We start from the raw sequence: 24,440 nt of genomic DNA on the forward strand, positions 1-24,440 counted from the left end.
ATAAACAGATAATATAGAAAGCATTCAGGGGAATTGTAGTATTTATGAAATGCTACAGAGATTTTAGACATAAACATAACAACGTACATAGTCCTTACATCATAATGTTGCTTTTACACGTAAATATGCACAATGAGGAGTGGCTCTGCTAACATGTGGCTGCATACTGTCACTTAATGGGTACATGCCTGTGTGTGTGTTCTTGTATATGTGTTGAACATACGTTACATGCAATCAGGCCTTCATCCCCAATGAACCAACCGTTGTTGAGCGGCTGCAATCCTTTGACAACAGCTGCTGTCACCATGGAAACTAAGTGTATCTATGTATCCTGAAAATGTTCTTTCATAACTCTATGTATCTTTAGTGGGTGTGTGTGCTCATGCATGGTTTTCATCAGGCCAGGCATTTACAACTGACTTATGGTGAAGTTAACCTGGCGGTGAATATTTAGTGCCATTTAAAGTTTATTTTGATGATTAAAGGAACAAAGACGAGATATTAAGCTCCCCTGCTATAAATACACGTATATTCCATTATCTGAGAGTTTGATCCCTTTGGACGCTTTCGTGTTGCTCAAAGGGAGGCCAATGCATGCTGAACATCTGTTACTGAAATCTAAACTCAATGTCAGTAATCGTATATGGTGAACATAAAAAAACAATATTAGAGGATTTTCATGTTTCATTTTTAAAAGCATCTCATGTTTAGTATGTTGACCGGTTGGGTGCATGCATGCTTCATAAATGTGCGCCTTATGCAGCTATCAAGCTTATTATTTCTTATGTTTGCCCAAATCAAAAATTCTTGGTCCACTACCATTCCTCAACAATGATACTGAGGTGCAAAGACAATATTCACTGGGCGTGATTTGAAAAGCATTGGCCATTCTCACCATGACATGATGACATGGGGGATAGCAAAATACTGTTTAAGAAAGAGCACTCCTTATAATGGATGATGGGCTAGAGCCTCCAATAACTGCAGCCTCTGTGCCATGACATTGAACCTTACACATGATTACTCTTCACATATGACACAGCAGACTATCAAATCACACATTTCTATAATGAACTTTCTCTTATCTAGGCTATATAAAAATAAATCAGGTAAGACAATCTCAAGAGTGTGTACGAATTACCATTAGATCACCCATCGACATTCATACTCACTTACAACATGCACACACACACACACACACACGCTTACAGTATATGCAGATATGCACACCCCTACAATTGTAAATGACTAAGGCCAGTTTTGGGAATGGAGGGCACAAGTAAGTAGCTTATAGGCTTCTAGGTCCTCTCCTGTGTCTCCATGACTACAAAATTAATTGGGACTCAATAATGGAATAGTGGACAGCTGGGATGTTTTTTTCCTAGAGAGTTTAGAGAAATCCCTCTGTCACTAAAACCATCAATCAGTTTGGTTACACCAGTTATAACCAAGTATCAATCTCTCTGATGACTCTGCTTCCACGTGGATCTCTGAATGGACCCGTTGGCTACCTTGGAGTGCTTTTGTTTTGTGTAATACCACTAATAGGAATGAGTTGAAGGAGGGGCAGTGACATTCTCCAAATTAGTAGTGTTTTTCTCCCAGAGTGTTCACCACACATGTTGACCCTGAGCTTAGTGCCCAATGGCTTGCTCAGGTCATTTGTGAAATGTTTCGGTGAGACCCTTTGTTCTCCCGCTTCCCTTTTTCTCTGGCTTATAGAGTGTTTTTAAGTCTGTCTGGTGTCTCCATCACAAACACTCTGGCCCCATTTTCCTGTTTATTTCTGCTTCACTTGTACTTCAGAGGCTTTTATCCAAAGTATTCTGACGCCCCCTCTCAACCTTTGGTCTCCGTGCCATCTCAGGTCCTACATGATTCTCATGAGCCACCCCACGAATCCCTTCAATGGGGAATAGACAGTTCTGGCCCAGCATTTTGTGGGCTGTTTCTAAATGGTTGCAGCCTTTCTGATAATTGATGCTGATGCTGCGTTTTGGGCTTGAACCAGCCAAAAGACGCTCTGAGGGACTGGCATCAGAGACGTCGCGGAGGTGCTCGTCATCATCTGTATCCGCGTCAATGTATTTGCTGATGGAGGAGTCGTGAAAGGTGAAGACAGTTGCAGCCATGGTAGTGCTCTCTGGGGACTTTGGTGGAGTTCTGCTGCTGGCAGTAGTGTAGACAGAAACTTCAGGGCTTAATAGAGAGTGGTCCGACATGACTGAGCTGTCTGAGAGAGGGGATGGGCCTGACCCCCCCTCGCTGTTACAGCCTCCTTTGGGGATAAGGCTTTTTGAGGAAAAGAAGAATCTCCGTGTATTATCTGTGCATGAGGGCTTTGTGTTAGACACAGGAGTCAGAATAGGCTCACGCTCCCCAATGGTTTTTTGGCCTGTTTTTGCACTGCTGTGCTGGTAGAAAGCTGTCGCCGGACTGTTGGAGAACCGGTTGCTCTCCTGAAGACCAAGTTCCATTGCTGGACTGTGGGGGTAGCGTGGATTCTCCTGAAAGTCTGTAGCACAACTGATGTAGCTGTCAATGCTGGATAAGCTTTTCATGTCCCCCACTCCTTCTCTGGCTCCTATCACTGTTGGCCCGTGATCTTGGATGGCCCCCAGCTCTATCTCATCCCTCTGTTTGCCAGTTCTGGAGCCCCTCTCTTTAGCATTGAGGTTTGGCTGGGATTGTGTCTTGGCCATCTGGTTGTACATCTCCTCGAGCTTCTGAACATTTAGCCTTTGGGGACTGGTGGCTCGGGCCTTGTTGGGAGAGCCTAGCTCCTGGGCGTTGAAGGAACGGTTTGAGCTTGTCTCTGATGCAGCTCTCTTGGGGGTCCATTTCCAACGGTTTGGAGAGAGATGGTTGTCATGAGGCCTCTCACTCTTCTCTACCACCACATCCATCAATTCTGCACTTCGAGCAAATGCTTCTTTCAAGTTCATTGAGACAATGCTACCATTTCTCTTTGCCCTCTCTAGGGCCTCTCTTCGTTTAAGTGCTTTTTCCTGCCTCTTCTGCTCCTTGTAGAATTCAGAGAAGTTATTTACAATAATGGGAATTGGTAGGGCAATCACAAGCACTCCAGCTATGCAGCATAAACCCCCCACAATCTTTCCCAGTAGAGTTTTGGGGTAAATATCTCCGTAGCCTACTGTGGTCATAGTAATCGTAGCCCACCAGAAAGAAGCTGGAATGCTTTTAAACTTTGTATCCTCCTCATCCTTCTCAGCAAAGAAGACAAGACTGGAGAAGATCATGATGCCCATGGCCAGGAAAAGAATAAGTAGGCCCAGCTCATTGTAACTCCTCCTGAGAGTGAAGCCTAGAGACTGAAGACCTGTTGAATGACGAGCCAGCTTCAGAATACGTAGGATACGCATGATCCGAAAAATCTGAACCACGCGGCGGACATTCTGAAATTGCAGCACACTCTTGTTGGATTCTGTCAAGAAGATGGTGACGTAGTATGGCAAGATTGCCAACAGGTCAATGACGTTCAGAGGACCCTTAAAGAACTTCCACTTGTTGGGGGAGGAGAGGAAACGAAGCAGGTACTCCATGGTGAACCAGGCAATACACACAGCTTCCACATGGGCCAGTTGTGGGTTGTCTGAAGACTGGCCAAATTCATCCGTGTCCTGCAGCTCTGGAAGGGTGTTCAGAGACAAGGCAATGGTGGATAGCACGATGAAGAGGATGGAGATAATGGCCAGGATCTGAAAGACAAATAAGTTATGTAAGTAAGGCTTGCAGGATCAGGGAATTAAACATTAAAACCAGATATCATATGTATTTAAGCATCATTTCCTTATTCTGACAGCTCAAAATATAATTAACACACATTTAGTGTATTTTAAATGGTTTCTGAATAGAGTAAGAAAGTGTTAATAATAATTCCAATAACGTTACAGTCTAAAAAACCTAAATGTCTGTGTGAAATGTGTGATTGGTTGACAGCTAATGGATTGGATTGGCTTTGATCACTGATTTATTCATGACTCTCTTATCAGGCTTATTCACATGAGTGAGTTTCCTTAAGTGGAAAAATAATGCTAAACAACCACCAAACAAACAAACAAAAGCAAGAGCATAACAGAATACAATGTAGCTTTTTTGAAAATCTCTTACAATGCCTCCAGTATTTAGTAAATTCAAATTTAAGAAATAAATTGTGAGGACATTTACCAAAGTGAAGTAAGGATGTTTCCATATTTAAAAAAGTCTGCAGCCATGTAGTTGTACTTAGGCACAGCTAATATGGATGGAGCATGGATGTCTGAATACAATGGCAATATATCTAATAGCTGTTGATTCAAGTTTACACTTGAATTGTAATTCCTTTAATTTTGAAGATTTTTTCCAAGTTGTTTGTGTACATTTTGTTTTAAAAACAATTTAGTAAAGAACTATTCAGTACATTTTTATCTATATATGTATGTGTTACATTTGCTTTTACATTAAAAGCGGTCCCAGTCACTTCCACACATTGAGGCATACAGCTTCCTAATTAGACACTGTTCAGTACATTGTATCACTTGCACCACCTGCTGTGGCACCACCATAGCATCAAAATGAACATGCAGTAGTCACATAGGAGCAGAATGTCCCAAGAATCCATTGCACTAGATGATGTCTGATTCATCTTACACAGCAGAGAACTGGGAAGTTTGTCAAAAAACGGCACCGTGACACACACACACACACACACACACACACACACACACACACACACACACACACACACACACACACACACACACACACACACACACACACACACACACACACACACACACTACCCCACCCACACTCCACCAATCATGCTAATACATGGTGGTAGACTACACTTCTTTTAGCAATGTATGACAGCTCCCATCTCAACCAGCATTCATAGTGTAAACAAAAATAATACTGCATTTGATCTGAACCATATTATTCTTGTAGCTTGAGTTAGTTTGATTACTACTACTTACAGCTCAGATAAAAAATTTAACATCTACCAGAAGTATTTTATGTTTGGGGCAAAACATTTTTATAAAGACTGATAGCACTACTGCTGTGTGCCGTTAAGGATGAGACTTTTTTTTTTTTTTTTTTTTTATATTGAATTGATGTCATATCACAGACTAAAGGTCAGTCAGTTTACCCAAATCTATTAAAATCATATTTCCTCCTCACCTAGAGGTATATACACAAGAAAATATTTAGTTTTTTGTTTTCTTTACCCCAAGTTTTGACATATCAACCACCAAGACTACAGCTGACTATTGACTACTGATTGCTACCGAAAACACAAATATTTGTCTTTCCTAAAATGTTATAATCACTTTCATTTGAGCAAATCTACTAAGTAAACCAAGAAAACTGGTCTGTGGATTATCCAAGAGGAAAAAAGAGTCTTTTTTTCTTTGCCTCGATTTTTTTATTTTTTTTTTTTTTATTTTATTTATATAATATTATTTGAGTAAAAGGCCTTTAATTTTTTTTTTTTTTTTTTTTTTTTACTGTAGACAGTTTTAGATGTATTAAGCTGCCATTTGGGCTGTGTATATATAAATGTATGCAGTTTCTTTTAAGGCTTTATTTCCTTGCTAAAAATATCCATGTCAGACATTGGCTACCCATGTGTGTATCCCACTGATAGTAGCTTTATAAAGAGGTTCCAAATTCAGCTTTCCACAAACATAGGGACGAAGGGCACACATTCATCAGCTCTCCCTTGATCTTGGGGTTGAGTTATAATAGCAGGGCTCCTACCGGACCAGAGTGATGATGATTCACAGAGGCAGCATAATCCAGCAGTGTATATTTATCATAAACTAACATATGCTCTGCTATTATAGCTCATTTTAATGCTTTTACACAGTATTACACAGCAAAGCATTACACATTATGATTACGGACCAGACAACTTCAGATGATTTGTGTAACTGTGCCTCCATAATCCACGCTAAATACACCTTTTGTGGGAGGCTTCAAAACTGACTATAGAGCAGTGAACTCAGCGAGGGTAATGTGGAAGGTGAGCATCTTTTCCTTTAGTGGACCAAGGACAGGATTACTTCATGAACTATAGTCTGCACATGTTGTATTAACCTTGAATAACTCTGATAAATCCTTAAACAGGACCAAACAGCACAACTTGGAGGATGAGTAGGAGGTTGTAGCTGGAACACAGAGCCTGTTTTGGCAATAGCCCACACGAATAAGGTTAGGATGTTATATGATGAAATAAAACAGAGGAAAGTAAAAGAATATTCTTTAAAATGAATTTGTCCAGCTTAGACCACAATACAGCATAGGCAAAAGACATAATCATAATACACCATGTAACATCTAATATAGATGAGTATGAAATTAATCATTTCAGTGTGACAGGGCAAAAATGATACTTTCCTCCTCCTCCTTACACTTGCTAAGCTTGATCCAAACCTCATCCATAAACTGGGTCTACTGGTTAAACACACATACACTTGGGTAAACAAACAGACCAATGGCCAGCATAGAGCACACGAGGAAGGGTTTCCCTATATATCATCCAGAGGAAACTGAGACACAGCAGCAGAAATAGACCAATAGCAACGGTTGTTAGAAAGTGATTGACAGCACAGGCCTTGACAACGGCCTAATAATTGAGGAGTCCACTCCCAAGAGTAAAAGTGATGGCCGCAGAAGCAACCTTATCTACGACCAATCAGAGCAGGAGAACACTGTTGCCATAGCGTCACGGCAGACATGAATAATGACCCTATCTGTTTATTTTCTTCCCCCCCGTGCTCCTCTCCTCCTGCCCTGGAGGAAATCTATTTGAATCAAAACACTTGAAGAGCAGAGAGGTGCTGGGACCAGAGAGAGCTGACGAGTGTAGCACAAAACTGAATGGATAGAGAGCGTACAGCGCTGTCAGGAAAGGAACAGGATAATGTTTTCAAAGAGAACTATTTGTACAAAGTAACTAACTGGTTGTTTTGCTTCTGTTAGGTTGTAAAACAACTCTTAAAAGGCCCATATTGTACACAAAAGGGAGAATTTTCTGTGTTTTACTATAAAGCCTTTCAAGGCACTAAATGCTGTTTTTAAGTAACGAAACCTTCAGTCCATATAGAAATACAGACAGCTCATATTCAGAAAACGCCTTTAAATGAGCATTCAGGGTTTCTGTGCTATGCAAAGTTTAGACCATTTCACGGTTTTAAAAGTAAACATTCTGAATGTGAACGTGAATGACATCAGCTGATAGGAAGTAAACATGGACCCAAGCTGTTGCCTAGCGACACAGTTCCATTGAAGCACACTAAAATGGAGCGTTTCAGACATACGGTGAATACAGGTATATTCAGACAGATAGTATGAAAATATAAAGAGTTTTTTAAATGAGCATAACACTTCTCCTTTAAAGTTCACTCATTGAGTACCAGATGCAACAGAATTGTAATGAGTCAGAAAAAACGATGTCGATAATAAATCCCAAATCTTGAAGCCGCTGGAGATTGTAGCTACTGAATAGCAGGAGAGAAAAAAAGAGCAGAAGTAATAGGATTGAGAAGCTATAAAAAGGTCGCTAATGAAGTCACACTGGTGCTGCTTTGTGAAATTATGGTTATGAGGTCAAGTTCCACAAGGAAACCCTGCTCATTTCCAAGTGGCCTATGTCCCTGTTGCCTCTACACTCACTCACACTGCCTTGCTTGTCTTTATCTCTTTCTATCCTGGGTTGTTTAATGTCAGAGGGCACTAATTGCATCAAACTATTGCACTGTAAATCTGAGATAAAACCTTTCGTACATAAAGGAAGCAGCAAACAAACACTAGTATAGGAAATGGTTGAATGGAGCCCCAGACAAGACTGTAGTGGTATCAATGCAATTACAGGCTATTTATAGACTCACTCTCAGTGGTCGTATGCACGTTACGTGTGCCCCGTTAGGTATGATGAATACGCCGTTATTGCAACTAGATTATATGGACACAAAAGTGAGTGACTCCCAGTGAATGCCCCTTGGTGGCCTTCTAAAGGGAGGAAAAGATGAAGGGGGAGGAGATATTTATTTCTAGAGTAGAGGAAAAGTCAACATGTGTGTTGACTAAGAGATGGATGGAGGAGAGAGAGAGAGAGAGAGAGAGAGGGAACAGATTGACAGGAAATCCCACTGTGACTCTCAACAAAGCCAGATCACACTTGTTTTTATCTCTTGTGACGTATCGTCATGTGGCTCAGCATACACAATAGTCCACACAGACCCCCATCTTCTTTAGGACAAAGTGACCCCAGCCCTCATTAGGCTTTTTAAAAAAGATATCTGGGAGACAATTGGTGTGAGTGACGTCCTCAAAAGCTATACCCAAACACATACGCAACCTGTGACATTCACCTCCAAGTTACATATGGGAGAGAATTAATTTCATATATGAGACAGGGAATAAGCTTTCAGACAAGAAAGTCATGCACAGGGAATATTGGCTCATACACTATACATACAAAACAATTTCTGCTCTCAAGAGGCACGTACACTTAGTGGCTCAGAGAGAAGAAAATCTCATTCATTCACAATTAGTCCATGTAATGTAGTTTAGCTTGCTGTTTGCTCTCTCTCAAGCTCTTGCTCAAATACGATGGCCTGATTTTATGTTGGCTGTGTCCCAGCAGCTGTGATGAATTTTCTTTGTTCTACATTAGGTTTTGTCAGGACTGGGTCCATTCATCTGTCTCCCCAGCACTCAACCAACAACGAGGGAACCTTGAACCTATGCACTTTTTATATAGTCTTGAAAAGAATTGCACTAATATCAGTCAGATCTTAACCATTAGACCGCTGATGTGAATGTGAGCACAAGGTTGAGGGAAATTACAATAGTGGTCACTAAGGCTTCAGCTACTAGAGAATAAAAAATATAATGTATTTATTATACTGAATAAGGGCTGGAAAAAATATATATACTAGATATCGTCTAAGATTTTGGATATTGTAATATGGCATTATTGTAGTATTTTCCGTTTTTAAAAGCTGCATTACAGTAAAGTGATGATTTGACAAAATCTCATTATGTAAATATTTTGTAAAAGCACCAATATTCAACCCTATCGTCGCAATATCAGTATAGAGGTATTTGCTAAAAAAAAGTGATATTTGATTTTCTCTATATGTGATATATAATTTTCTGTGGGTTTACTATCCTATGACACATAATCATCTGATTCATTTGTAGTATCAGAATATTTATTAGTTTAGCTTTAAAGTGAGACTATGTAACTTTAACGCAGCAGCCACTATGGCCACATGTAACGGATATGGGATAACGCTTCTTGCAAAAACATAGTTTAGCATTAGTGAAAGTACGGAAATATCAATCTAACATTTGCTGTACTTTTCAATTAGCCACCATGAGCTACTGGTCTGGTGTGGCTAGCACAAAACCCCCAAGTGCCTTGAATTGAGTGCCATTTATTGCTTATGAGTTCAACATTTCAAAAGTTACATAGCTTTAAAGGTCTCTGCACTATTGATGGTTGGTTAGACGGCTTAGGTGTGATTTCGTTGTTTGCTTGGTTCAGCCAGCTCTGGTTAGATGCTCACATTGTATTAAGCTTGGTGGTGTCCCAAGTGACAGTTCAGGAACTCCCAGACTCCCTGTGCTCCGACTGGCACTTTTCTCATTAAGAGCAACAGACACACGGCTGTGCTTTAGTAGTGGAAACTCCTGTTCCTGTAAATCCCAAGACCATTGTGTGCTAGCTCTGCGAGCACTCACCCAGGGAAACACATTAGATCTACCCAGAAATGACAGGTAATACTCTTAAACTTTCACTTAGCAGTTATATAGGCATTGGCTGAAAAGGTTTTCGTTAAGGTGTATTATTTTTTGGGGCGAGTAAATCCCGGTCTTGCTTGATCACCAAGATCCTCTGACTAGCTGACTTGATTCCCCATCAACCCCTGAGCCACATCCGAGGCCACAGGGATACCATGCCACACTCTCCCAGCCTCGACTGCCAGCCACTGTCACCATGACAACCCCCTTGAAGCTCGACAGGAGGTGGCTAAGTAGACCTGCTTGTGAAAAGCAAGTCTGACAGAGTCTCCTCCTCTCCCTCCCTCCCTCTCTCCTTCCTTCCCTCCCTGATTTGTATCTTATTCAAAGCTCACCCAGCTCTGAACCATCTGCACCGCACGTCGCTGTTCTATATCTAATTTTTTCACTTAATTGTGTCAGACTGCTGTTTGTATTTCAGCTGATGTGCTGCCTTCTTTCCTTGCATTTTTAACATTGTTTTCTTTTAAGCGAAGTGCTCAACTACCGAGCTCCATCCTCAGGAGCAGATGTTTAAATTGTATGCCACACTTCAGCTGTTATATAATTCGATTGGATTAACAGGCACCACAGAACCACAGTATTGATCTTCAGCTTCATCGTGATGTTGTTGTCAGTGGTCGATAGTATGAGCGTTAAATAACGTGTAATAATTCACACCTCTGGTTCTGAATGTAGAAGGGCTCTGCCTCACTGCCTGTGAAAGAGATGGGGTTACCATGGAGACGGGAGGAGACTGTGTCTTCCACATTTCCCCCAGCATGATAGCTTGAAACACAAACACGCACACACACATTTGCAGTAGCTCAGCTGTAGTCTCCCCACCCTACATCACTTCTGCTTGTAACTTTGAAAAGCAGTGCCTCATTAATCCTAACCTCCCACATCTTGCAAATATGAATAAATTGTATCTTGTGGTTCTTCAAGTGGCCTACTGCCAGTTTAGCTTTGTAGATTCAAACTAGTGAATTACTGTATGATCTTGATCATGCTGCTCTAACGTTCAGGCTACTGCACTCTTAACCCTGTTAAATGCATCTTATTGATTGGCAGCTATAACCGCAGAAGGCTTGAATACTGTAAATTCGATGGTAAGAGTAATTAGCATAACTATCTGCACATATATTGCGAAGGAAAGTCTGAAAGTCACATAAGCATGATAGAATAATTGAGTATATTCCACATATTTGCTATATTTACTTGATAATGTAATTTTCATAAGATTGGATGTGTAGGTGGTATTCAAATGATCCTCCACATTCAAAAATACCTGCAAGCCTCTATATGTTCTAAGCTCTTATTCGATTTTTTTTTTTTTTTTTTTTTTTTTTTTTTATCAGACATTTTTGGGGCCTTCCTCAAAACTTTTCCCTTACCCATACAGTGCTTGCATGCCCAAAGTGCCCCACAACCCGAATCGGTAAACTGCTAATGTAAGTAGGAAATCTATGCCTGGACTATCCATCTCCTGAATGAATCCCACCTCATCTCCTCTCCCTCTCAATTATTCATGCATTTCAGATGAAGAAGAGAATCCAGACTCAGCATCTATATTTAAACTCTGACTGGTCCATGGTGGCTGTATAAATAGAAACAGTATAGGGTTTGGTCTGGCTGTCTTCATCAGGAGTTTTACCTCGGAGTATGCAGCATTTATTTGAAGGAGATGAAAGACAGCTTAGTCAGTGTTGTGGAGGGGCATTTCTGGATTGAGGTAATATCAAAAAGCCTAAACTGCTTCTGCTGTCCATTAAATACCTCACCATATCCTCATGGTAGTCTCCCCATATATAAGCAGGTCTATCACATTGTTGAGGGATATTGGCTATTGTCTACTAATGAATGTATGACGCAGTTCACGCAGTCTATGATAGTTTATTTATTAAAGAAACCAGAGAACGTCACAGTTTACCCTGCTGACAGCAGCACAGAAGGAAAATGTAAACATGAGAGAAGCATTGATTTGAAACGCAAAGAGAGATGGAGACAGAGAAAGGCACACACAACCCTTCTATAGACACACTCGCATGTACACACCCAGTCAATCAACAATGATGCCTGAAAAGAAGCCAGCTGCAATTCTCAGCATCACAGAAATGACAGTTGCCATGGTGATAGTGACAGTGAACTTTTAAACATTTTAGTGACGACAGTGAGAAATAAAAGAGAGTAATGGAGAGAGAAAACAACTTGGACTGGAAAATGTGAATGTAGCGTATTGTATTCACAGAGCAGGAGCAATACAAAGCAAGATTACTGTTAATCCTGAAGTCAAACACGTGTTACTGCAGATAGTCTACTTACTGATGGCCTAACATCACACTGAGTCCATATTTCACAGTTTGTGAGAGCTCAGTGCCCATTCACTAGCAGTACTGTAAATCCCTTTGGAGAGCAAATCCTTGGCAACTGGACAGGTATACGGGTATAATGTTTGTACTTCTATTGTATTGATACTGAAAAAACTAAATAACAGCATGTACAGGAGACTCTGTACCGTACTAATGTACATACATGTGCATAAAGATAATTAACCAATCATAAACCCCATCCCCCTTAGTCACTGTTTCCATGACTGTCAAGCTTTCCGCTCTGTTCTCCTATTGCACATAATTTAAAATGAAAACGGTGACAGTTTTACTTGTCATAAATCTTAGTAATTTCAAAAAAGTGATTGTCCATGTCTATGATTTCAGTAGTGCTAGACAAAAGCAGTCGGCGGATTTCTATGAACAAGATTTGATCAGCTGGCTACTAGGCAATTAAGCTTAGGTTAGCTCTGTGGCTGTTAAAATGCAATCTCAGGCTCACTTTAAGGTTTCCAGGTGACTCGTTTTGCAAGGACAATTTCTTTTACTTATACTAATTGGCTACATATGTATATGATGGGGAGCATTCAAATGCGTCTAAAATGTGTGGTTAACGCCAACCGTGCCACTTTCATCCTTTTATCCAAGGTGCTTGATAGGTTGCACTCCTGTTGCACCTGTTGTTAATCTACATAGCAACCAAACCTGCTCACTGTGATGACGATGGTGATGAAGTTGCCGAAGTTGCCGTAATTTACCAGTAAGCCCCACTGACTAAACTAAACACAGTTAAAACAAAGATAAATGGATTGCCGGCACTGTTAAACCCTCACAGTAATGATCAATATGTCCGTGTCAATTTGGCTAATCTTTCAACCAGATGTTGTGACAGAAAGGCTGAAGCAAGTAAAAAAGTCAATGGGACAGATTATAAAGCTCTGGTTAGCCCTGCACTAAAAGGATTAAGATCTCCTCGATATATTTACCATAGACTGTTATTTACGCAAGAAAGTAAAAAATATAGCTGACAGCTTTGATTGGTTGTTCCTCGTCACATGACATGTAGCACATGCTTCAGCTTCCAGAAGTTAAAGTATTTGTATCCCGGGGTGCAGACGTCACGTCCCCGTCTACATAGACAACAATAGATTAAGGGCACAGAAAACGCCGCATGTGAATGGCCTCTTTATGTCCGACGCATGAAATTAAAGAGACAGCATTGTTTTTGTTTTGCAGTGTAGTTAGTCCTTGTATTAAAGGTATGATGAGAATTTTTTTTTATGAAAAAGCACTGTTCGGGGAGGGGCTTAGCGAACAGACAATTTGAGCACCAAGAAGCCTTGGTATGAATATTTGTAAAAAAGAAAATTGTCATGATGCTTAAGAGTGTTTATGTGTTTATAGTATGTGTGTGTGTGTGTGTGTGTGTGTGTGTGTGTGTGTGTGTGTGTGTGTGTGTGTGTGTGTGTGTGTGTGTGTGTGTGTGTGTGTGTGTGTGTGTGTGTGTGTGTGTGTGTGTGTGTGTGTGTGTGTGTGTGTGTGTGTGTGTGTGTGTGTGTGTGTGTGTGGTGGTGGTGGTGGTGTGGTGGTGGTGGTGGTGGTGGTGGTGGTGGTAGTAATAGTAGTAATAGTAGTAGCAGTGGTAGTAGTAGTCGTCGTCCCAGGTCAGGTGAAAGTGCTCATCAAGGTGAAAGGCGTCTTGCACCAGTAGTCAAGTAATCCCTCCCCGCTCTCAGAACCACCCGTGGGCTTGATGAAGGTTTCCTCCTTCACTTTAGTGAAATCTATTTCTGCCTCTGCCCTTCACACTTTCCTCAAAGACATTCCCTCACCTCACCACACAACCTGCCCAGTGGAGTGAAACCGCTTCTGGACCCGAGAGCACTGATTTATAGACCCTGTTGTTCTGTGCACACATATGGATGTTGAGAATTGGATATATACAGTAATGGTCACATGGCCTACACTCACGGCCACGGCTAGCAGCTGCCTTACGGCCCATCTGCTATGATGTGTGTGTAAGATATGGTGAAAAAAGGAAATGAAGAAATGGTACAGAAATAACACGTATATCTGGCACTATATATCCAATCAATTGCAGAGCCCAGACATAAAAGGTCATGATATACACCTGAGAGGACGCCATATAAACCATCCCACGAAGGTTAACTGACTAAAGTGGTTATTTTCTACTTCATGTAACTGTGCAATGAAGACAGTGGGGAGTAGCCTGTGACAAAGGTCCCATGTTGGATCCATATACGTATTAATCACAGTGTGCTTCTTCACCAACTGAGCCACCCTGATTGGCCTGACAGAGTAGGTGATTTTCTCGCTGTGGTGAGTGATACTGCTAGAAACAAAACCAATTAAATGTACATTTTATTTTATATTTAGTAAACTTCACATGAAACTGGCTTATCCTTCTTCTGTCTTTTGTTTTGGATTTAAATTGTACTTTGCTAACTCAAAGTCTGCGTTCACATGGATGCATAGCAATGTTTTCCTTTTTAGTATGTTCTCTTCATTCTCAATGGGACCTCTGTTTTGGCAGAGTGTACTAGCATTGTGCTTATTATACCTCACGTTCATTGAGACAGAGGAGAAAACTATTGCTTCCATGCTAACTCTCCAGAGTTGTGAAATCTAAGACTAATTTCAATTTACTTTTCAATTACAACGTCAGTGTTTAATAGTATACTGTGTCATGTGTTTGTGTATGATTCAACAGTTGTAACAGTCATTGATGAGCACTGCCCTTGATGGTTTGCACTGATTCAGGAAACCTGATGTAGACTTACAGCTCATACTTATGTCTATGAGCAAGACTGAATAGACTAAAACTACCACTTTTTCAATAATACTAATACTACTAACACATCTACTACTCAACTCCTACACTGCCAAGATCTCCTTTTTCATAGAGGAAACACAATGTATATGGCTTCACATTGAGGAGACACAGGTACATCACTGTTGTTTTTTCTTTTGCTGTGCATAAAAAATAGCAGACAGTAAGGTATTACATAAACCCTTTTTGTCCAAATTGCTTTAGTAGTCTTTTTCAAAATGCTTCAATAATTTAAGATTATTTTGACAGTAGGTCTACATGCATTTTTTTCCTATGAACAGGGAAGCATCTGTGTGACTTTGTTGCAAAACACGCGTCTATTGAGAGAACTCAGGATTAGAATTAATTTAGAAGAGATGGGTCTTGGATGCTGAACTTTTGTTCTCGGCTCTCATAGCAGAAGCAAAATACGAACCGGATGCTTTTGTTCTTTTAGCCTTCGGGAATGTGGGATATTGTCCCGCATATTCTCGTCCTTTAGAATTTAATCTTATTCGAAGGCAACCACAGACTCAAATGGCGCATACTCTATGTGAAAGTGATTATCCAAGTCTCTCCCCCAAATCACTAAGTAGTTTTCTTTTAAAAAAAATACTATCTCTGGGCTTTTATTGCCTTTATTAGAGCAGCAGGAGAACGACAGGAAAAGGGTTATGAGAGACGGGAAGACTCTCAGTAAAGGGCTGCAGATTAGAACTGAACCAGAGCCGCTGCCAAGGATTCAGCCTCCCAATCACTACTTAGTTTATGAAGGTTAATCTTTTTCTAAGTTGGTACTATTTAGTTGTACTATTTAGTCAAGAGACAGTCATGTTATTGAATAAAGAATATCTAACTAATATCTTATTAGTGGTCAGGACACTTGAGTATTTTATTTCTAAGTTCAACCATCCTATTTTTAATTATAATAACACAGAAAACATTGTCTGTATGTAAAATCTGAATAAAATGCCAGCAGAATGCTAAAAAATTCTGGTTGTTATTATACGAATACCTTGTTTTTTCATAATACAGCAATATTTCTTTGTGTGACGTGAAGGTCAAAAACAACCTGACCTAGATTTTACCTTAACAAATAAATGAGAAAATGGTGATAATTTGGAATAGTGAAAATATTAAAGTATATAGTATTGTTGCCATTGTTTAAGGCTCTGCAGACACATTCTGATGATGCATATTGATTCCCATACCTAAAAGAAATATGAGCAATATTGCAACGTCATACACTGACAACCCAGGATTTGAAGTGTTCCCACAGGCTAAAGAAGAGTGAATATTCAACAGACATCATCGTCTAGATTTCTCCTGAGTCATAAACCCACTTCTTCATTTCTCCGAGTTTCTCTGATTGAGCCTCCATGTCTCACAGTCATTTTCACTTCCATTAACAGTCCCCAACTTGCCAGATCCTTTGATCTATTGCTGTTTTATCTACCTTACAGTCTTTGCTCCTCAGGCTTCGTCCTCCTGGGGACAGTGAAGTCTTAGTGTCTTTCACTCAGTGCTCACGTAACAGCTCAACTCTAAATTGAATGAACAAAGGAGCTGTCGAGCTTTGCAGTGGCAGTGCGCTATTCTTGACCACCTCCACTTTCTTGTCATCGACTACACAATCTCAGAGCCATTCCTATGGAAAGATGGTATATTCTGTTCATCAGCGGCAAAAGCATTACATTTTTTGCTAATGCCTTCTTTTAAATGGATGTGTGCAATCACTTTGCATGAACTCCCTGATTGTTGCTCTGATGACCACAGTTACGTAACCTATTACACATTTATGAATTTTAGTCACCAAAAAGACTTAACATATCCACTTAAATAAATTCAGCAATAGTAAATAGAGCAAAATGAACAAACTGTCCTTTCTGAACCTATTATGCAGCAGCAACATACCAAAGCTCTGTCCTAGTGCAAGCCAGAAAGCTGAGATGACACTACCAATCCTGAACCATCCACTACAAAATGCATGACATGACTTGTAAAATACTCACAAACACGACTCAACCGCTGGAGAATCAGACCTCTGCACATTAACAGTGAATGAGCGCTGAAATATGCAGCAGAATATTAAAACAGATTCCAAAATTTCCCAAACTCTTTCCAAAACATCTGTCCAACACTAACTCCTTCTATGAATGATTATCAATCAAAGTAATCTTTATAATCTTAACTGTGGCTTGGTCTTCCTATCATTGGTCATATGGGCTGCACTCATGTTTTATCACATGACACCCCCAACGTATCAAATGATAATCCCAACTGTCAATGTGGTTTTGTAATCACCTCTGTTCCTTTGTGTGTGTGTGTGTTTGTTTGTTTGTTTGCTTGTTTATGTGTTGCTCAGTCAGAGTATAATCTGCTGTGAAAAACCTTCTTCTCAGAAGAAGAAACACTGAAGAAACATTGTAGTGCAGTCTTCTTTGGTTAACTCATTTAAAAGTAGGTTTGATGAATTCTCAACAAAGGTTTTTTGGTATAATTCTAAATATGACTTGTTGTATTTGAAATGTCATTATTTTAAACAAGTATAGAGTGTCATTACTTTGTTGCGTTGTTTGTTTGTTTTAGTTGGATAGTCTGTTGAGAAATCTGTATATCCTGTACAAGAACAAAACGTTGTAGATGTATTTATATATATGTTATACCGCTATTGACAATAACTTTGATATATAAAAAAGAAATATTGATGTAATGTTAAAGGCGGTGTGGCTAATCTTCCTAAATTCTCATTACATCCTTTTCAGTTAGATCATTTTTTAAATCAAGCATATTCTTGCTGGGTTCTCAGGATTACCAACCCTAGCTTTAATACACATGTTAATGCCGTATACTATAATTGTGTAAATAACCCAAAGCCTCTTAAATCATCACTGATTCTTTCCGTTTTCCCTTTGTCTCCCCTTTCCAACGCCCCACACACAAATGAGTGTAATTAATATGCTAAAGGGACAAAACACACAATAAACAAAGTTCATGATGAATTTGGCTGCATTGTTTATCCTTTTTTCTAAATCTTCTATAGATAATGCAATACTATCATTATTATGAATTATTTTTGCCACAATAATTGTGTAGTTGAAATCTAATGTAGTGACAGCCCTAATACAGTCTTAAAGCAGCTCATAAGAATCAATCATAAACTGTGTTTCACTACATTAGAAACTATACATTCTTCGCAAGTATAAGTTTGTTTGTGTGAGTGGGTGTGTGTGGTTGTGTTATCTTTACAGTGACAACAAAATTGGTCATAGGTGAGAGCTGTTAATCAATTCCCTTAGCTCTTCCCTGACAGGCAGACAGAGCGACTGGCATGAAGCAATCGTTGAGGCACTCGATCTCCAAGTACACATGATCCCAGCTTATATCTCAGCACAACACAAACAACACAACATTGACAAATAACCTGCCAAAGTCTGATATATTATTTCCCCCCAAATCCCCAATATAGCACTAATTTGTGACTTCAGTATTGCATGGTTACTCTGCAACTTACTGCCAGAGAGCTCAGCATTACAGGAGCAGTGTGGTGTCTGTGTTTGCTCCGGGAAACTAAATGTCAAGTTGACATTTTGTAACGTCAGTCATTAGTCACGTAACTTGTTTGTCACTCTAGTGACGTTAGACGGACAAGTTAACGTCGAACACGCTCTTCTCCTTAACCTAACTAAGTGGTTTTGTTGGCTAAACCTAACTTTCCGTGAAGACAGAAGTTTATTTTGACAAGACACTATGCATGAAACAAACATTTATATGCATGCTGTCACTGACTTGCAAATCTGACGTAAGAGTTTCATAGAGCATCATAGTTTGAAGCATAGGAGCACTGACCATCTGCGTTTTTTGACCCATTGTTGGGAGAATGAGTTGAAATGGCCGGCTTAACATCATCAAGTTTTTAAAGATTTGGGCATTTGATGTCATGAAGGCAAGCAAGGAGAATTAGTTTGATGGCTGGAGTTGTTGGATTGCTTAACAGAAGGAAAGTAAATAAACAGAAAACAACAGTGTGCCAACAAAGCAGAAGTCTGCTGTGACAACGGAGTTGTAAAAAGTTTATATTCTAGAGGTATGAAGTGAATGCAATAGGTTTAAAACTGTACCCTTAACACCGACCCAAGTTTCGTGGTGATGTGGGAAAGCAGAGAGAACAATCTATCAGAAGGAGCTCTAAAAGCTAAGATTAAGACCATCTGTCCAAAGACGGTCATTAGAGGCCTTGACAAGGCCGTCTCAGTGCATCGGCTGTAAAACCTTACTTTTAAAACAATTCAGCGCTGGATCTTCACAATGATATTAGGACCAGGCTGAACTTGTGCCTCTTCCCCAAATGAGACCGTCTGGCTTTCCAGACACCAAAAAAAGTTAATGAGGATTGCCTGACTGCCTGTCAGACCTCTGCAAAAATGATTTATTGGATTTTTGCAAAAGACGAATTGTTGGTCTTTCATGCAGGTATGTCTGTCTGCCTCGGGTCCACAGTACTACAGGACTCAACTACTACAAGAATCCCTTAATAGGGGCGCAGTTTGGTTAGGTTTAGGCACCAAAACTACTTAATGGTTTGGGTTAAAATAAGTGTGTTAATTCCTTACATTACTCTAGATGATCCAGCCCCTGAATTGGGATACAGTATTCCAGTATTGTATTTATATGACTTCCTGTATCAAACAGTACATCATCATTCAGTTGACTGCCAGCTGTCAGAAATAGTGATCGATTCTAGTCCGGTCACTTTGTGTCTTGGATTCTGCTGCAGACTGATTTATGAGTAGGAATAGCCACACCGCATGTATATGTCATCTTAAGTGTGACATGAGAGGAGGATAATTGGAATTTGTTGTCTGCCATTTGATGCACAATACCCACTGACAGAACAGTAACTGGTAATTAGAATTTTAGCATTCACGGAGGACAAAAGTGACAGAAACGTTCATGTTTGGTTTCTTGTGTAAATTGGTTGAAGCCAAACCGATGTTCATACTGGATTATATTTCTCTGCCAAGCACCAAACAGAATCTTAAAAAATGTTAGGTAAAACTATCTCAAATGTAATTATTTGCAGTTGGGCTTGGCGTTGCTGAGATCTTCTATAATACATGTCATGGGAGAGGGAAATATTTTTAATTAAATAAATTCCAATTTTTATTCAGACCTGTAAATCTTTTGCTTTGGTAAACTTATAATTAATAAGTAACTGCAGTCTCAACACTACTTTAATCTCACTTTATCTCTCACTAAGTTAATTCTTGTTTGGAAGTGACAGTATTAGGAAAGATTATTTGCTTGTTAAATGATATGCTCAGCACCCAATCTGATGATGTCAAATCATTTTAGTATTGTTTATGACAAGAAACCATCCAAATTACAGATGGCATTACATAAATGCCACTGCAGGTAAAAAAAAGGGCCTTTTTTTGTTGCCAATCTGAATGTTAGGCGCTGCTTTGCCAGCGGACGGACACAATCTTATTTTATGGTGACTCAAATCTGATTTGAGCGAGAGACAGACAATGCCGGGGCTTACAAAGAATGTAAACAGACAGAGAAGGAAGCTTCAAATTGGGCCCGGAGTCTCCTGGAGAATAATTAACGTGACATTTCCCTGACATTTAGTAGGAGGTATAGTGAAAGAGCCTGAAGAGGGGAGGAAGGAAGCAGAGATATGAGCCTGTGAGGTAAAAGAAAGACAGGAAGGAAGACAGGGCAGAAGGAACACAGGCAGGATTTTGCCCTGCACATCCTGACAAATGTTTCAGCTACTACGTGCTTTCTTGTGTTGCTCTGTGTGGACATTTCAAATACGGGAACTGCAGCAGAAGTGCACTTAAACACACAGTAAAACAAATAGACTTACTCTAATGTTCAGTACCCACTCCTTCAGTGATGATAAAACTATTCTTTTGTTGCTTGGTAACCATTTGTTTTGTGCTTAACTCTACCATTCACCATCTGCTTATGAGCTGTTAGACATACATTTCCATCTCTGACACAAGATAGGAGCTCACAGCTGATGAACACTGGGGCAATCTGTGGTCAGAGCTGGACCGCTCGACAAGCCCACAGTGTGCTCCAGACTATTACAAAGTGACTAAGACAATACATAAACCCCTATCAATGCTTTTAGTAGTTTGGTCTGTGGTTTCACATTGCCCTTTTAAGCTAATTAGGAATTGATAAACTCTGCCTCGTGCTGTGTCAAGGTTGCTCTTTTTTTCTGGCACGCCATCTTCCGCTATAGCTTCATAATGACGCCAAGAGAAGAGATGATGAACACTTTTTTAAATGGAAATCAACCACTGCATCCACTCATCAATTGATGGTTATTTAGAGCTATAGATTAGCGGGAAACAATACGGACAAGCACTTTGCTGTGTCATTATTCAACGGAAGAACACGCATCTTTGTTAAGCACTTCAAAACTGTTCTTCAGTGGTATTTTGATAAATTGCAGATATCAAGGTGCTATAATGGAGACGGCAGGGAATGGCCGTCTCCAAGTGATCATCTCCTTTTTCTAGGCTACTGCACTTCCTTAGCTCTAACACAATAAACATTGATTTTACATCTCTTTGATTCCTATGAAGAAGACGTTTCACTGACAGACTCGCAGCAGTCATCTCTCTCTCTGTCTGTTTGTGGGGTTGCGCGCTGACACTTCTCAACAAATCCTCACCACAAAGCATCAGCTGGCACACACTGCTAACAGTTTCATTTCCTACACATTTCCCAAACAAGGCACTCTGCTCACTTTAAAAATCACATGGAAAAGAGACACCATCCTCTTTGATCCCTCCAATCCAATGTAGAAGAGTGTGATCAAAGGCTGTTCATGTTTAACACCGCTGTGGTCTCCCAGGTTGCGGGTTGCGGGCCAACTCTGTCTTTTTGCAGAGACTAAAGGTGAGCACATTTGATAGAAGTCAGCACGCCCAGGCATGCGTTAAAGATTAGGAAATTCTGTGCGGTAGGAAGATAACTTTGACATCTAATTATGACATTCAACAAAGAGACGTAACAAACAAAATGCAGGCTTCCTAAATTTTTCTGAAAATAAATTGATAAGTATGTTCTGACCACTTTCTTATCTGTCATAAGTATGAGATGAACTAAACAGTTACGAACTGAACTTGTCTGTGTTTGATAACATTTATTTCTTACTGAAGTTGTTGAAAATAGGAACAATAATGCCATGTCACAACCACCTTCTATTGATCAAAAAAATGCTTCTTCCAAGAATTGATTAATGCGAATGATTCAAACAATTCTAAATCATTTCTGGCATAAAGAAGATCTAATTCAATATCCTAGCCTCCTGCAGAATATATCTCAAATTCAATTGGCTCAGCATGATGCAGGGTGGGGTTCTCAAAAAAAACAAAAACTAACAGCATCCAGAGGACAAATAAAATAAATTAGTTATGTGTACATCATTTTATAAGGGAGGACATCTATGTGATATTTGAATGATTTAGTGGATGACCAGTTCACAAGGTGAGACAAAGTGTGAGCATTAATTTGTGCATGTCTGGATGCTTGTGTATTTGTATATCTATGTTTTTGAAGATGTTTTTTGTGTGTTTTTAGGGAGCTCACAGGTTTTAACAAGTAAGGAAATTATATGGCAATTAACTTTTGTTAGTCTGGTAATAAGAGTTTAAGGAGATACACATAATGAATATTGTGTTATGTCCTAAACATGAATTTAGAGAGCTGCTTTCACTGTGAGACTTTTTTCTAGTTCTTCAAAATCAATAATACACTGATAAATCACATCTGCTGCCTGGCCTTTTTCTATAATTTTTCACTCTTTACTTTGTGTTCCAACCTTGGAGCAATCAAAACATGAGTAAACCCAAAAGCACAACACACAGAGGTGTCCTAATTAATTAATTGTGTGCAACTGTACATGTCTAGTCTGAAAATGGCAAATTTTCATTGGTGCAAAACTTTTGTTTTCTTATTTGTTATGTTATGCTAGGCCTATTGATACAGATTCAGTGGTCTAAAAACTACAGCATCCCATGTTAGCCTATTTAAAACACCCTGAGGGTCCGAACATTACGAAAGTGGTCAGGTAATAGCCCGCCTATTACTTGATTTGATTGGATGCCGTTGTCAAGTGTGACATTGACAAGAGGTGAGACTGTGCCTGGCACTGAAAAGTTGAGAATATTTTAACTTTTATGCGCGTCTAAAAAACGTGGCGCGTCTAAAAAACGTGGCACGTCTGGCGTGCGCTCGTCTCCTGCGCTGCATGAGCTGCATGTCTTGGTGTGATTGACCCCAAAGGCAATTAATTAAGTGTATCATGTATCAATATTTCACAGTATGACACACTATTAAACAAAAATCTGCAGTCATGCTAGGAACTCTGTGAGTCTGTATTTAGGTACATTGGACCCTTGAGCTAAATGCTAATGTCTGCATGCTAACATCTTCACAATGACAGTGCTAACATGCCGATGTGAGTAGGTATAGTGTTAATCATGTTCATCATTTAAGTTGTGCTAACATTTGTTCATTTGTACGTTTTTTGGGGGCCTTTACAAATCATCATCATGCTAGTGGAGGATCGCTCCAACCAATCCCAACCTCATCTCTTACACCCATCATCCAATGACAGTTACCTTTGCTGCAACAGATGAGCTGGGCTTTTCCAGGAGGTCCCAGAGCTTCTTTCGTTTTTCAGCACAGCAAGTGTTGTCAAATTCTTCTCCCTCCCTGTCCTTCATATTGTCGGCCTCTCGTTTGAGCTCCTCGTTCATTTGCTCCTTCTTCTGGTGGTACCTCGCCTGGCAACACGACTCCAGATAGATCTCGTCAATGCCCCAGTAGTCGAGTTCTTGGCTGAACGACAGGGCGCACATTTCTTCCATCATGTGCAGCTTACCCGTGCGGTAGAAGTTCAGAATTGATGTGAACGCCCCTGGATGTCGGTCAAAAAAGTACTCATTCTCCTCGAGGTTGTAGTCATCACACACTTCCATCAGAGATTCATGGGTGTTGCAATCTCGTAACTTTCCCAAACGTGTTCTTGGTAGCCTATCTAATGTTCGCCACAAAACCTCATGTGGGAGACCTCCAACATTCAGCCTGACTCGGCGGAAACATGACTTGCTGCGAATGATGTCCACCGGTTCAGGTGGCAGCGATGATGTTGAGTGGGAGCCGGCTTTGTTTAACTCTGCCAAGGATTTCTCCATGATGACTTTAGGTTGAGGAATCAGGCAAACATCCAGGGCTATGGACTACAGTTGGTCCTGTTTTCCTTCATAATTGTATCTAAAGGATTAAAAAACAAACATTAAGAAATCATTAGTATTCTAGGATTTGCCCCAAATAACAAGGCGCACACCCTCATCATCTGACTCTTAACTAACATTTTGATAAAAGATTTGGGTCTGGGCCCCAGGAGTAGTTTAAAGCAGTGAGTCCTAAACTGCGCTGCATCTGACAAGTTAAGAGAA

The 24,440-nt window shown here is 40.0% G+C and overlaps 1 protein-coding gene across 1 annotated transcript; it reads right to left on the minus strand.

The window, feature by feature from the left end:
* Nucleotides 1–1,802: 1,802 nt before the first annotated feature.
* Nucleotides 1,803–24,185, minus strand: kcnb1 (potassium voltage-gated channel, Shab-related subfamily, member 1). Its single transcript, XM_054617358.1, has 2 exons — nucleotides 23,601–24,185; nucleotides 1,803–3,719 (listed from the first exon to the last, which is right to left on the minus strand). The coding sequence occupies exons 1-2, from the start codon at nucleotides 24,174–24,176 to the stop codon at nucleotides 1,803–1,805; spliced, it is 2,493 nt and encodes an 830-aa protein (XP_054473333.1). The 5' UTR covers nucleotides 24,177–24,185.
* Between the last annotated feature and the right edge of the window lie 255 nt (nucleotides 24,186–24,440).

Source organism: Anoplopoma fimbria, chromosome 17 (assembly GCF_027596085.1).
Source record: "Anoplopoma fimbria isolate UVic2021 breed Golden Eagle Sablefish chromosome 17, Afim_UVic_2022, whole genome shotgun sequence".
In the NCBI taxonomy this organism is placed as follows: Eukaryota; Metazoa; Chordata; class Actinopteri; order Perciformes; family Anoplopomatidae; genus Anoplopoma; species Anoplopoma fimbria.

Excerpts from the sequence above, each read along its gene's own strand:
- kcnb1 (XM_054617358.1), bottom strand. The coding sequence starts at position 24,176 with ATGGAGAAATCCTTGGCAGAGTTAAACAAAGCCGGCTCCCACTCAACA. Across the intron at positions 3,720-23,600 it reads GCTCATCTGTTGCAGCAAAG|ATCCTGGCCATTATCTCCAT; the intron begins GTAACTGTCATT and ends TTTGTCTTTCAG.